We start from the raw sequence: 14,699 nt of genomic DNA, 5'->3' as shown, positions 1-14,699 counted from the left end.
TTTAAAAATATAAAATAAATCAATTTTTAGTCGTATATTTAACCGATAATTATCTCAACTAAATAAAAACATTTTAGAAATGATTGTATCGTTTCAGAATAATGATTTTTAAAATTATTTATCTCAATATTTTGTTTTCTTTGGTATTCCAATATTATAACTTTAAAACAAAAAATCGTAAAAATAAGGAAATTTCGAAATAATAAATAGTAGACATCGATTAATGTGAATATAATTACCAGTGATTTATTCGAGACGACTCATGTTACAATAGTATTTACGCAGACTATACATATAATCTACCTTGGTAAATGCTGATTTACTGGCTATCTTTAGGTGCTGGAGAAAAAAAAAAAGAATATAAAAGAAAGAAAACATGAGAAAACATTTTTAAATAAAAGGATCGATGCTATATACAAAGAGTCTTCTGTCACTCTTACATATTTTATTTTCATTGACCATACTGATTAATTCTTTCTATATTTTACATGTACATTATATCTCACTTCGCTCGTTCAATGATGATACAAAAAGAAAAAAGTGTTAACGACATTCTAAAATACATCCTAAGTAACAATATACAAAGAAATAAATTATCTACTACTAAGCACCTCTCGTATGCACCATTTATACATCTCAGTTTGCATTTTACATCCACATGGATGATGCAATAAATTCTCTTCCATTTTCTTCTCTTCTCTTTTTCTTTTTATTTGTTATATGCAAAGTTTCTTTCACCGCAACACGAAATTATACAATATCTTTGTTTAAATCGAATGATTCTTTGCATTCTTCTCTGTTTGACGAGGACACTATTGTCAGGATTTCAATAAATCAACAATGATATATCATTATTAACGTTAATATTTATGTTAAAAATTTATTAAAAATACTAACGAATTGTGTCACTCGTCTCTTTACTATGATCTACAAAATAGCTTTTTCTTTCTACAAAAATTAGAAGATATGTTCTCGTTATCTACTAATATTTGTTTACATGTATAAACGCTAGCATAATATATACTTTAATGAGTTCGAGCTATGTTACAGAGAAACGTACAGGTTTTTATTAATTGACTAGTTACAAACACGTTTCGAGACAATTTTATAACGATATCTCTTCTATGCAAGCTTGATATGCACCATTCGTCATTTCTTTACGTATTAACAAAGAATAACAAGCCTTGGTAGAATTTTTTCCTCTTCGTTCTTTTTTTCTCGCATATTTCTCTTTTACCAAGGCACTTATCAATGGCACTGTAGTATTAACATGTACAAAATTGGACGTAAACATTTGTATATAAACTTTATTATATTTTACTTTGGCTGCGAACATAGTTCAGGTGTGCACCAAAGTCTTTAAGCTGTTACTAATGCTAATTTTTTTTTAAAATCTGTAGCTGATTGCCGTCAATAGGTATTATCTTATTTTAAATTTTATAATTGATTATTGTGTTTTATGTTTTATATTTACAAAAACTTATGTATATTTTACAAATACTATAAAAATTAGATTCAAGTTTTGAACCTAACCTAAAAATAAAAGTAATCAGGAATCGTTAGTTAGAAATCGATTCTTAAATCGATAATTAAATAGTTATTTAATTGTATTTATCAGATTTAACATCCTTTTAAAATTTTAAATAATTAATAATAGTGCGATTATAAGTATAATATTTTAAAACAATAATTATTTCTATTTTCATTTTTCAATGTCACAATTCTACAACATTCAGCTATAGATTTTTTAAAATTGTACATCTTCTGACGAGACTTGCCTCTGATTCAACATAGTTTCGTCTTTTTCAACATGAAAAAATTATTATAATTACAATTTTCTTTTTGTATTAAAAGATATTTCATTATTATACCAAGTATGCTATCGATGTAATATAGAGTAGATACGATATCTAGATCACATGAGTCACGTGACGAGGCAAATCTTACTATATAGAAGCTTAAGACTAAGATTACAGTGAACGAAGATAAATAAAAGATCACAATTGCTCGATCGAATAATATTCATTCACGAATTCTTATTCACTGTAATCATATTATGATACGAATTCATTTGAGAGTAAAGTTTTCAAAAGTTATTTTACTATTTTTATTTTAAAAATTAATTATTAATTTATTCTAGTATTTTTTGCACATATTGATTGATTGGTTGAAATTGATTTTTCAAGAATAACTTCTACTTTCAATATATTATTTAATAATAAAAAATAAATCTTAATAGCAATTTTTGAAAGTTTTAATTTTAAATATATTTGCAAGATTAGAATATAAATTCATTTGAAAATAAAAACTTCTAATATTTTTACATTCTACTATATTTTTATTTTGAAAATTGTTCTAGCATCTTTTATATATATTTAATTTTCTCATTCTCAATAAATATTTATTAAAATAATTCTCGGAAGTTTATCTACTAGGATAACTTTCGAAAATTTTATTCTCAAATCGAGTTTTGCATGCTTAGGATTCACGTTAGAACAATTGTGAAAAGTTGATATGATTCTGTTCATTATTTGAACCATGAAATCTGATAAACGTACGAGAATCACGTGGAACAAACGCATGTTCCATTTAATATAATAATCGATTTTGCAAGGCATAAAGATAACAGGAAAATAAATACAATATTCTCCATAAGAAAAATCAGTCTCCTTGAAGGCCGGAGTTTTCTTCCTTGATCGATATCTTCTTTTTTTCTTCTTCTTTTTCTTCTTCCTTAATTCTACAAAATATGCGCTAAACAAGTCAATACTGATTTATATTATTTGGCGTGTTCGCTAGGTCAGTCGAATAATTTTCATTCACCAGCGTCCTTCAAAAAACTTTAAGGCTAATTCTTTTTTCGTGGATTTTCGTTCGTTTTCTTTTTTACTCTTATTCTTATTACTTTTCTTTCTTTCTTCGTGCTTCTATTTGTTTCGCTTCATCGTTCGTTGTATCTTCCGAATCTTTCTCTTCTCATGAGAATTCAGTATAGATTCTTCGGCTAAAACCGATCGTTCGATTTTCATAGCAAGTAGCGGAACTTCTCTTCACCTTCATCGTCGTCGGCTTCACTCGATTCTTGACTGGACGGCGGCGTATCTAATTGTGGAAGGCCAAGATCCAAATATTCCTAAAATAACAATGATTTTTTTTTTTAATTTGAGTTATTTTAAATATTATTGAAATTTGAATTGTGTCTAAAAATTTAGAAAAATTCGAATTTTTTTCAAGAAAATTAATAGAAGTAAAAAAGGAAAAATTCAATAATTTAAAGAAAAATCTTTTATCGAAGAAAGTTTTGAGAACAATTAATATTTCTTACCTCGTTTGCAGTTATTGTCAATATCCTATCGAGATCCTCGACCAATTCTCCAAACATTGGTCGTTCGTTGGGCTGGTAACTCCAGCAATCCCTCATCAACATGTATCTATAATAAGTTAATATTTTTATTCTAATAATTTTTTTATAATACTTTCATTGTAATATTTTTTAATAAAAAATAATATACATTCGGAAAAATATAATAAATTCTGAGAATTGTGCTTACATTTCGATAGAACAACACGGTGGTTTCTCCATTCGATGGCCAGTTCTTAATAATTGGAATAATTTTTCTACCGATGGTACGGATGGATAAGGAGTACCACCTAGTGTCATGATCTCCCACAACAAAATTCCATACGACCATCTAAAATATTATAACAATTTTCTTAAAATTTTTATATTTTAAAAAAGATAAATAATTTCGTTAAAACAATATAAAATTTTAACTGAATATTTTAGATAAAATAAATAATTCCACTACTTTATAAGAATTTGAAAAATTTTTTTTCTTAATAATATATAACATTTATTTGTAATATTTTTTAGGAATAATTGCATTTATACCATCATAAAATATGAATGTCTAAATTTTATGTTTATTGCTATAATTTGCTTAATCTATGGAATATTAATATATTTAAAATATTAATATATTATGGTATAAAAATTTGAAAGACCAATTCTAGAAGCTAAAATAAACACAAAAATATTATTCACTCCTATTAATTATAGCATTTAAAAAAATATGTTAAAACAATTGAAATTTACATTAAATGAAGTGAAACAATGAAGCAATGTGATAAAGATAATGCTTATAAGTTTAATTTCACTGTATATTTCAAACAACAATATATTGTACATTTCACCAAACAATAAGATATTTTATGAAATAGAATATGATTCTCATAAAATAAATTCATCATAAACAATGATGTATGATATATATGAAATTATTTATCAAAAACTAATAGAATTTTTCTATTAATCCAATAATCGAATAATACGATATACTTACACATCAGATTGAGTGGTATAGACTCGATGGAACAGAGCCTCGGGTGCCATCCATTTAACCGGAAGTCTTCCGTCTGTAGTTTTCCTATAGTAATCGTGACAATGGATATCCCTTGCCAGACCGAAGTCAGCAATCTTCAGCACGTATTCGTCGCTGACTAACACATTTCTTGCAGCCAGATCCCTATGGATGCACCTCCTGCTCGCTAGATATTCCATCCCTCTAGCTACCTGATAGGCAAATGACACGAGATCCTTTTGCGTGAGAGTCTTCTTTTCTTTCGGCTCTTGACCAATCGTTGGTTCGTATCCTGAGGAAGGTCTATGATCCCGTAGAAAATCACGAAGGTTTCCATGTGGCGCGAATTCTACGACCACATACAATGGTCCCCCTTGTGTACAGGCGCCCAATAGATTGATTATGTTCACATGTTTGCCGATCATTTTCATCATCTCCATCTCGGATACCAAATCCATCATTTCTGCGTCAGTATGTCCCTCTATGGAAGAATTAGTGATTGGATTAAAATAGGCCTGATTTTGATTTTTGGTTTAATTTTAAATTCGGATAAATGATATTGATCAATACAAAATATAATTTTTATAACAGAGATTATGATTTATTTTTATATAATTCGAAATTCAGAATATATAAAATTAATATTTTTATAAATATATGTAGAAAATATTTGAAATTTATTTTTTAAATAATTTTTTATTGATAGTACATTTGAAATTAAGTTCCAAAAGTTAATATTTAGAATATTTATATTTTTAAATGTGTGAGAATATTAATTTTTTTTTTTTTAAGAATAAAAGTTAAAAATTAAAAAAAATAGAGATTTTACCTTTCAACATTTTTACAGCGACAACACAAGGTATTCCAGGTTTTCCAGTGTTGGTTTGTGCCCTAACCACTTTTCCAAAAGCACCTTCGCCCAAAGTATTACCCAGAGTCAAATGTTCCCTGGGTAATTCCCAGGCGCTATCAACCGGAAGCTCGTATTCTGATATGCTTCCTCCATTACTGTCCTCTGCGGCTACCGTTGATTTTTGTTTCTCGATCTTCACCACGGGCATCAATAATGGTTCTTGAACATTTTGTGCGTTCACCAAATTCTGTTTCTCTACAATCACTTTCTTTGTCCATTGTGTCACGACCGCGGCACGTGCCGTTTCTATGGCCAACAATTTTTTCATTTTCTCGCGTTTCAGACGGTGGAAAATATATATGACGACTACTACACCCACGGCGAAGAAAATGAAGAGAACTGCCGCCAGAACGTTCACCAGAATTTGTGGTTTTGCTGTTATTGGTATTCCAGGATCTTCCAAGGCTAAAGAATGAACAAATGTTTAGATTAAATATGAATGATAAGATGATTTAATGAAATAAAGATAATATATTAATATAAAATATCAAATATAGATAATATATAATATTTAAGATTATATAATTAAAAATAATATAATATGATATAATAATCAATCATACATGATTGAATATTTATTTTGTTATTATATTATTATTGTATTATCTTTTAAAAATAATACAATATAATAATATAATGATTTAATTAAAAATGATATAATATAAATGATACAATACTATTAATCAATTATAATGATTGAACATTTAACATTGATTTACATTTACATTTAACATTTACATTAACATTTAATTACTGATTACAATATAAATGATATATATAATATAATGATGTGATAGTTGATTAATATGCAATATAATATAAATGAAATGTGATATGATAATTAAATTAAGCATAAATATACTGTGATTTGAAATTTTTGATACTTACATTCTACTATTCGAAGATAAGCGCTACTAAACGTTTCCCCCAATGCGTTTTGCGCTATACAAGTATACCAGCCTTCATCTTTTTCTGTTACATTATACAACTTCAGCACTTCCGGATTTTCTGCGCCTTCAGCCTATTCAAAAATGTTTAAATTAGTTTATCAAGAATAATTCAGAAAAATGGGAAATCAAAATAAGTAGTGATTATTTAAGAGGAAAAGCTTTAGTAAATTTATTAATAATTTATTATTAATCTCTTTAGAGACACTAATACACGAATCTTTTAATAATAATAAAAACAAATAATAATAAAAAAACTGATAATATTTTATTTTACTTGACAATCATTATTTTAAAAATATTATAAATATTTTAATGTCTTATATAATATCTTTGAACAGATTAATTAAGTCGAAACTTGTTTCTTTGAAACTTTAATCTGAAATTTTGAGATTTCTTTTTTTTTTTTTTTTAAATTCTACTATTTTGTCAAAAACTATAATGAATTATAATATAGATGTTATATATATTATAAGAACTAATAAATTTTGATTTTCGAAATTTTTTAAATTTTCTTTGGCTTAGAAAATATTAAATTCCTATTTTTATATTTCATTTTCTTTCTAAACTATTGTATTATAATAAATTGTATTATAAAATCCAATTTTAATGAGTCAACAATCTAGATTCAAATTATCACAAGTTATTTCTAAAAATTACAATTTAATAATAATATTAGTTTTACAATTTAATAATAAAAAATTTTAAAAATTATTAAAGGACTTATATATAAATTATTCATGTTTTTCAAGAGTTTCGAAGAAGAAGAATCAAAAATAGCAAAAATCTCTTTGAGTTTCGTAGCTTTAAAGTTTTTATTATTAAATCTAAAATAGAGAAAGCTGAAGCATAGAGACAAATAGTTTCATGCATTTTCAAGTAATTCTACGTGCCCACCTTGACCTCCACCCGGAAACTTTGATTGGTTTTGTTGACAGTAGATAAAGAGGTGTGATAACCATGATACCATTCAAGATGACGGTGCGCGGCCGAAAGAACTTCGCAGGTCATTGTAACGTTGCCTCCTATCAGAACCGTGGTGTTTTTCGGTGGCCTGGTCAGTATCGGACGGTGTTTCACGCTCTCTACAGGAAAAATAGACCCAACCACCATTTTTACCAAGCTCGAGTATCAAAGAAACAAAGAGAAGTCCTTTGAGATCAAATTTCTTTTTTTACTTATAATTTAAATAATTTATTTAAATAATTTTTTTATTAATAAAATTATAAGTGTAATTTATTCCAATATTTCTATTAGTTCTTTCCTCATCGATCTTAATCGAGCTTGAAATATATTATAAAGTGCTTTATTTTGACTAATTTCTTTAGATATAATAGTTGGCTTTTATTTTCGAGTTATTAATAAAAATTTCATATTATATTACAACTACCTTAACTTACTTAACAACTATTTAAAACGCTAATATATATAAGGATGAGCTTTTCGAAACTTCTTTGGATTTGAATGAGATCTTTTTTAAAATTTAATATATATATATTGTATCTTTTTTTTCTTCTTTGATAATTAAGAAATGTCATATTCAAATTTAATACTATCGAAAATCTATTTTCATGCAGAAAGTACAATAACATGGTTATATTGCGTTTACAATTACATTATACAATAATTATAATTGGTTATCATTTTCTTTTTTGTCATTTTCAGTTTTGAAGAAAAAGAAGTGAAAATTTTGATATTTTTTGTCAGCTTTTAAATATGATTATAACGAATTGAACAAATCGTCATGCAATTTCGTAAGAATAAATGAATATAATGATATATCCCTTTTCTCCTCATCTCTTCTCATCTATCAGAGTTTTATAGTATTTAGACGAGAAAATTACCTTTTGTTATTGTAATTTAATTTGCCTAAGATTTTTTTTATATTTTTATCATTATTATCTGAAAGAATCATGGAATACATGTTTGCTATGGATACATGTTAAATATGATGATATTTGTTTACTCATTATATCGTGTTTGTACAAACAATTGAAAAGTGACGTCGTATATTGTTGCTTGTACTATCCTGAATATATATGTATAAGCAGAATTCAATAATAAGATTTTTTAGAATAGCTCAAAAATAAAAGCCAATTGTCTGTTGTACATAAAGAAAAATTATTCAAAATGATGCTTTTCAAAAAAATATTTCAAGATTATTAAAACTGAGAAGGAAGAAATTAATCGGTAAATATATTTAGATTTATTTCTAATTTTAGATTAATATGAAATAACTTTTGATACGATATGAACACTGAACTTTTTTTTTTTAATATAGTGTAATGTAATGATATGATGTAATGTAGAAGAAAATTTCGGAATATTTATCATTTTTGTAATTTTTGAATTGTATATGAAAAAGATTGAAGTTCAAACAAATTTTTTTATCTTTTTTTTGATTTTGTAAAAATTTTTCTTCGATTTTTTCTAAATTTCTTTTAAATTTCATTAGAAAATTTCTGACAGATCTTCTCTCTTCTATTCTAATATATTCTTTTTAATCTTTTTTATGCATTTTTACACATGTTAAACTATAAATTTGATCCCGAAAGACTCAAAATTTTAAATATATTGATGAATTAGAACATTAAAGAAAAGAAAAGAAAGAATACAATAATATGACACAATTAAAACGTTAAAAAAACAAAATGGAAGAATCCATTCAGCAGCACCTGAAATACCAAAAGAAACGAATATTTCCTTCACCATCGTTAGTCACTACCGATATCATTATATCGCAAGCAGCTTATGTATCACCAGAATCCCGTATGTATCAGAATTCATATAACATTTTATAAATTAATTTTATTAGAGACTATTTCAATAATCCATCGAGAAGATAGGGGAACCTCCACCATCTTAACAAGTCGATGTTGTACCTGAAGAAGAATTCCGGTCGGTGAATTCTCTTGGTCACCAGGATATTCGACTACTTTCAGCCATTGTATATAAGGTTCGAGATCGGACACGATCGGACACTTGAACGTCACCGTGCTGTTCACCACCGCGGTTACGTTCTTCGGGAAATCCACGTTGATGTACGGTTTATGAGGAAAACGCTCTATAGATTTATGAAAATTCACCACGATTTAATTTTGCGACTTATTTTCATATTATAATCGAAGATGGCGTTTCTAGTGTTTCTAGTGAAAAATTTTAGGGACTTTCATAGGATAAGTTTTAAAGATAAAAAATTATTATAGAAATTCAAAAATATTTAATTTTGTGATTTTTTTTATAAAATCGAAGATGAATTATAATTTAGAAATTTCTTTGCGTAAAACAAGAAAATTTTATGGAATTTGAAAAATTAAATTCAAGACGATCACTGTCTATTGTAAGATCGATGAAAACCAATCATGGCCAGTTTTATTTCTAGTGAAAAATTTTAGGGAATTTTTCAGGATATATTTTACAAGTAAAAAATTATGGAAGTTCAAGAAGATTTAACGTTACGATTTTTTTTGTGAAATTGAAGATAAGTGAAAATTTAGAAATTTCTACATAAAACAAGAAAATTTTATGAAATTTGGAAAATTAAATTTTGGACGATTTGATGTCGCGATTTCTCTTTGTATCATAAAATTGAATGGACTTGAAAACTTGATAATGTTTCCAGTGAAAATACGTGAGTAATATATAAACAATATGATATTGAAAAATTTTAGAATAATTAGAATTTGCAATGAAAAATAGTTGGCAAATTATAATATAAAAAATGGATGAAATTATAAATATTTACTATATTTTTTTATATTATATAATTATATAAAAAATTTTTAACAGTATATATAATATTTTAATAGTGAAAAATAGATAGCAGGTTATATCACAAAAAATTTGATGGAATTTGTTATTTTCTTCGTAAAATTTTTATATATTTTCGTACATATTATTTTATTTGAGAAATTTTTAACAAAGTATATATTATTTTCATAATATTTAAAAAATATTTTTTTGTTCTTTTTTATGAATTAAATTTTAAATTGTTTTATACAACATTAAAATAATAAGGATAATAAAAATTTTAATACAAAATTAAATAATAATAATAACAATAAATATAAATCTTTAATTATCCATATTTCATATATTATAAGCTGATACCTTAAATCTTAAAAATTTATGAAAAATTTTATTAAAAAATCCATTATACTACTGTTTATCCTAAAGTTTAATTATCCTAAACTCGTCACAAACAAATCTCGTTATATTTCATATAAAACACGCATTTTCACTTTTCCATTATACTCCATTCTCCTATTTTTTTAAATAAAAAGACAAAAATAGATACTTACCGACAATTTCAACTTTGGATGTGCGATTGATGCATCCCAGATAATTGCACACCACGCAAGTGTAATTTCCACTGTCTTCAGGTACTAGATCCTCTAATCTGAACGTCCATTTGGACATGACCACTGTGCCCAGTGTCCTCTTCGGTTCCTCATTGTTTTTGTACCATGTTATGTTTGGCCTTGGATTTCCAAAGCTGGGGCATCGTAGTCGTAACATGTTTCCAGCTGGTTTCACAACCACGTTCGGCATTTCTACGCTTTTATTGAAGGATGGGGCACGTTCGGGGGCGGTGTTGTTGTGCTCACCGGCTGTTTCATTCTCGCATTTTTCATTGTCCAGGTCGACTTCCACGTTTTCGCTGTCGAGATGTAATGATCGTGTTTCTGGCAAGTCTGAAATCAAATGTAATTCCAGCTTTTTTAATTAATCATAAATTTAAAACAAGTAAAAACAAATTATAAAATTTATTTTATTTAAGAGAGAATAATTTATAAAAGATATTTATATTTTGTTTGATCTTTTTATAAATCAAATTTAGTTATTAAATTTAAAATTAATTTGTTAATAAACGAAAAAAGTAAAAAAAAATTAAAATTTGAAATAATTGTATATAGAAAGAATATTAAATATTAAATTTTACATATGTATTTTTACATCATTTATATATTTTTGTAATTAATCCATAATGTATTTTTGTTTGGACATACTTATTTTGATTTACAAAACAATATCAATATTTCAACATTCCAAAAATAAATTTTTTATTTAATCCTTAAAATTCTTTATAATCTTTCTATTTGTTAAAAACTATATATCTAAATAGATTTCAAAAATAATTTAAAAATAATTGTTCACAACGCGATACAATAATACATCCTATAAATATCTCACAATTCCATGAACAAATTTTTTTAATTATCAAACAAAAATTTCTCGAATTTATTTAAAAAAGATCGATCTAAATAATTAAAAATAATAATTAATCTGATTAAAGAGATTTAAAAATCTCTAATTTAAGAATACAAAAATTACTAACTTCTCGCTTCGATTTCCAATTCGTTCGTTTCCTCTTCAGTCCTATGGTCACCAAGATTTTCACTCTCGTGCTGATATCCATCGTTTTGCAACGATTCGATTCGTATCGTCACATTTCTCCATTCGATCGTCGCGTTCGATTCGACCAGGCAACCGTATGAATCGGCATCCTCGGCCTCGATGTACTTGAACCTCAACGATTGCTTTATCAATCGTATTCTCGATGAGGATGGTTTAAATATTTCGTCACCTTTGTACCAAGTCATTTCCGTGTTCGAAGTCGAGCATCGCAAGATGAGTTTCTCACCGACCGATACCACCACCACGTTGGGATGATTTAAATCTGTAATGAGAATTGAAATTGAAATTTATATTAAATCTAACGTGTATTTAAGATTAATTGTATATACTTAACATTTAATTATTTTGGATTGGGAAGTAAAATTTTATTTTACTCTCCCTTTCATGAAAATTGATTCCTTTTTTTTTCTGTATATGTGGACATTATAAAATAGTTTTTTAATTATTGAAGTTTTTAAATAAAAGTTTTCTAAGTTTTGAATCGATCATTTTTTGTAAAAACTATTAAGTCTAATGCTAAAAAATTATATAACAAATCATACACAAAATAATTTGAGAAACTTGTTATTTATACGTTGATATTTAAGAAAGAAACAATTTCTCAATTTTGTTTCTATATAAAAGTGCCCTTTTCAATTCTTGGATATCTTACTATAATTTTCAGCTTTTCAAATATATCTTGAATTAATGACTTTTTGGCACAAGTGACTTGATGCTTTATTATATGATCCACGTATTTAAGAAGCTGATGATTTTATTTTGAAAAGAAATTCATCTTCATCGTCTTTGTCTAAAATATTTTTTAACATTTCATCAATTCCAAGATGTTCAGATAGATTTAAACATTCAGATTTAAATGAGACATTCTGCAGAATTTACATTCAATTACTATTATATCATAATAACAATAATAATCATACGAAATAATTTATCGATAAATTGCAAATTTGTAGATCATAGACAATATTAATTACTACGTTTTATTTTAATAATGTTTTACGTTCTGGCGACAAAATATCGGAAAATTGCTCTGCATCCCCATCATTTGATCTATTTCTGCATATTTCGTAGTTTTAAGATAATTAATCAAAAACATAAAAAATCATTGAAATATACCCATAATTAAACATTATTGATGAGATAAAGATAAAAATTTTCTTCGTCATTAGAAGTCGTAAACCTTAAAAAAAAGAATTTTACCACTATATTTCGTTCCGCTATATCGATCACCAAGTTCACGGAAGATAAACCAACCAAGCCTTCGTTACTTGGCAACCTAGCCGCGCCTTCTAAATCGATTCTTCCGCGAATCGTGGATGCAATAAACACCGTTAAAATTGCAATCATGGCGCGCAATTCGATATCCTCGTCGTTGCAAAAAACCATTTTGAAAAGAGCTGGAATCGATCCATCGTCAATCTCATCCTTTCTCGATCGCGATGATTTCCAGTTGTCACATAACCTCAACTCATCGACTCGTTAATCATTGGTTCATGAACATCAACTACAATTTCAGGTACTTATTTTCTCCATTGTCCGATAATTGAATATTATTTTCGTTTCGTTATCGGCCAATTTTCTTTGTAATCCAAGCTCTGAATCGTAATTTCCGCGCAATTTTTCTTTACGAGGATTGCAACTCACGAGGAATGAAATAATTGCTGGTATTATCGTGTGGTTATTCGATCCCTTTGTTTGTTATTGATTAATTAATCCTTCGAATATGATGAAACGAATTTCTTCATTCTTTTCTTTCTTTTTTGTTAATTCGATCTTACATGGAGGTTTTCCAATTTCGAAGAGCATCGAGTGTGTTGTTTGGAGATTTAATAACTGGTTACATTTTTTAATTGCTTTCTTATGTATCGTACGGTTGTAGTTGTTGGCTTCAGCCTTGTCGGTCAGTAACGTTTCAGTTTGGACGTAACACGCGATTATTACGGTATTTTCTCGGTAGTGTAAAAATACCGGCTGTTCAGATCATTTGTAACTTAAAAACGATCTTTACTGACGTTCCATTATTCAGTTTCATGGATATCATTTATTATACGTGTCTCATTCTTTTTTAATACAACATATTAAACATAACATGATATTTCATTTTCCTCTTTATGCAATACTTGGATCTATTTAGGCGAAATTTCGTTTGTGACTTTTTTTCATTGAAAAAAATTTTATTATAAATAAAGCTATGAATATGTTTGATAATAAAATGAAGATACAGTGACTGAATTTTTTCAAGATTTTTGAAGATTTTAGAATATTAGTAAATCTTAGAATGGACAATTATTGTTATTCTATTATTTATTACAAATTTATAATTCGTATTAAATTGTCATCCATATATTCTCAAATCTAATTTTTTTATCATCCTTAATTTATCCTTCACGTTTTTTAAAGTTAAGATTTCCATTCATTCATAAAACTAAGTTCTAAGAATATTAATAAAATATTAAAAATCTATAACAATAAAAATATTTCCAAGCTTTCGAAGTTAATGATGCAAACATATTTAAATAAGTATTAGAAATTTTTATCATAAAATTTTCTATACATCCAAAAAAAGCACTCCACAATTCACGATCAATTCACGGTTTTCTAAATAATACAATTATGCGAAAATTCAGCCCTCAAAATAAAACAACACGTTATCCAATTTCAATCCACGAAAAACTAATTTCTAAAATAATCATCGTTCCAAAATTACGTATTTCCAAAATTATTAAATGACTTCTCTTTGACCTTGAGAAGATCACCGGTCAAACTTCGTCGAAAGCCATGCACTTGGCTACTTCGCGAAGATCAAGCCACAGGGGAGCGGCGGCTGCCCATTCACGATCTTCCCGGCCGTCGAAGTGTCGCCATTTGGACGAAGGCCAGGGAAGAATCGCGACACTGTCCCTTCCGACGTTCCATCTGGAACCACGTCCCATTCTGTCCTCTTCCGTTCGATCCTCTCTTCGGCGTCCAACTAAATTTAGAGATCTTGTCGAGGGTATCTCCGAGATTCTCTCGTCTCCTCTGAATCTCGAGACAGAATTCGTGTTCGCGATTTTCAAG

At 27.3% G+C, this 14,699-nt stretch overlaps 1 protein-coding gene and 1 long non-coding RNA gene across 4 annotated transcripts in view; one reads left to right on the top strand and one right to left on the bottom strand.

Moving 5' to 3' along the window:
- Positions 1-220: 220 nt before the first annotated feature.
- Positions 221-14,699, bottom strand: part of LOC100863068 (fibroblast growth factor receptor homolog 1) — an 82,247-nt gene continuing 67,768 nt past the window's right edge. For 2 of the 3 annotated variants that reach the window (XM_012489924.3, XM_012489925.3), the window contains exons 3-11: positions 11,560-11,901; positions 10,523-10,915; positions 7,119-7,306; positions 6,163-6,295; positions 5,191-5,679; positions 4,344-4,842; positions 3,552-3,692; positions 3,326-3,431; positions 221-3,133 (exon numbers count right to left, since the gene is read on the bottom strand). In XM_012489924.3, coding sequence (XP_012345378.1) covers positions 3,026-3,133; positions 3,326-3,431; positions 3,552-3,692; positions 4,344-4,842; positions 5,191-5,679; positions 6,163-6,295; positions 7,119-7,306; positions 10,523-10,915; positions 11,560-11,901 — 2,399 coding nt within the window. In that variant the 3' untranslated portion in view covers positions 221-3,025. Of the gene's footprint in view, positions 3,134-3,325; positions 3,432-3,551; positions 3,693-4,343; positions 4,843-5,190; positions 5,680-6,162; positions 6,296-7,118; positions 7,307-9,103; positions 9,286-10,522; positions 10,916-11,559; positions 11,902-14,699 lie in introns of all 3 variants that reach the window. The other variant, XM_003695874.4, reaches the window with a different exon arrangement.
- Positions 9,612-14,699, top strand: part of LOC147658460 (uncharacterized) — a 64,343-nt gene continuing 59,255 nt past the window's right edge. The window contains exon 1 of the long non-coding RNA XR_015290608.1: positions 9,612-9,852. This is a non-coding gene — a long non-coding RNA (uncharacterized LOC147658460). The remainder of the gene's footprint in view (positions 9,853-14,699) is intronic.

Source organism: Apis florea, unplaced genomic scaffold (genome assembly GCF_048593485.1).
Source record: "Apis florea isolate Af1SG1 unplaced genomic scaffold, ASM4859348v1 contig_2272_pilon, whole genome shotgun sequence".
Taxonomy (NCBI): Eukaryota; Metazoa; Arthropoda; class Insecta; order Hymenoptera; family Apidae; genus Apis; species Apis florea.
The sequence above is the reverse complement of the archived record's forward strand: the minus strand, read 5'-3'. Positions and strand labels throughout refer to the sequence as shown.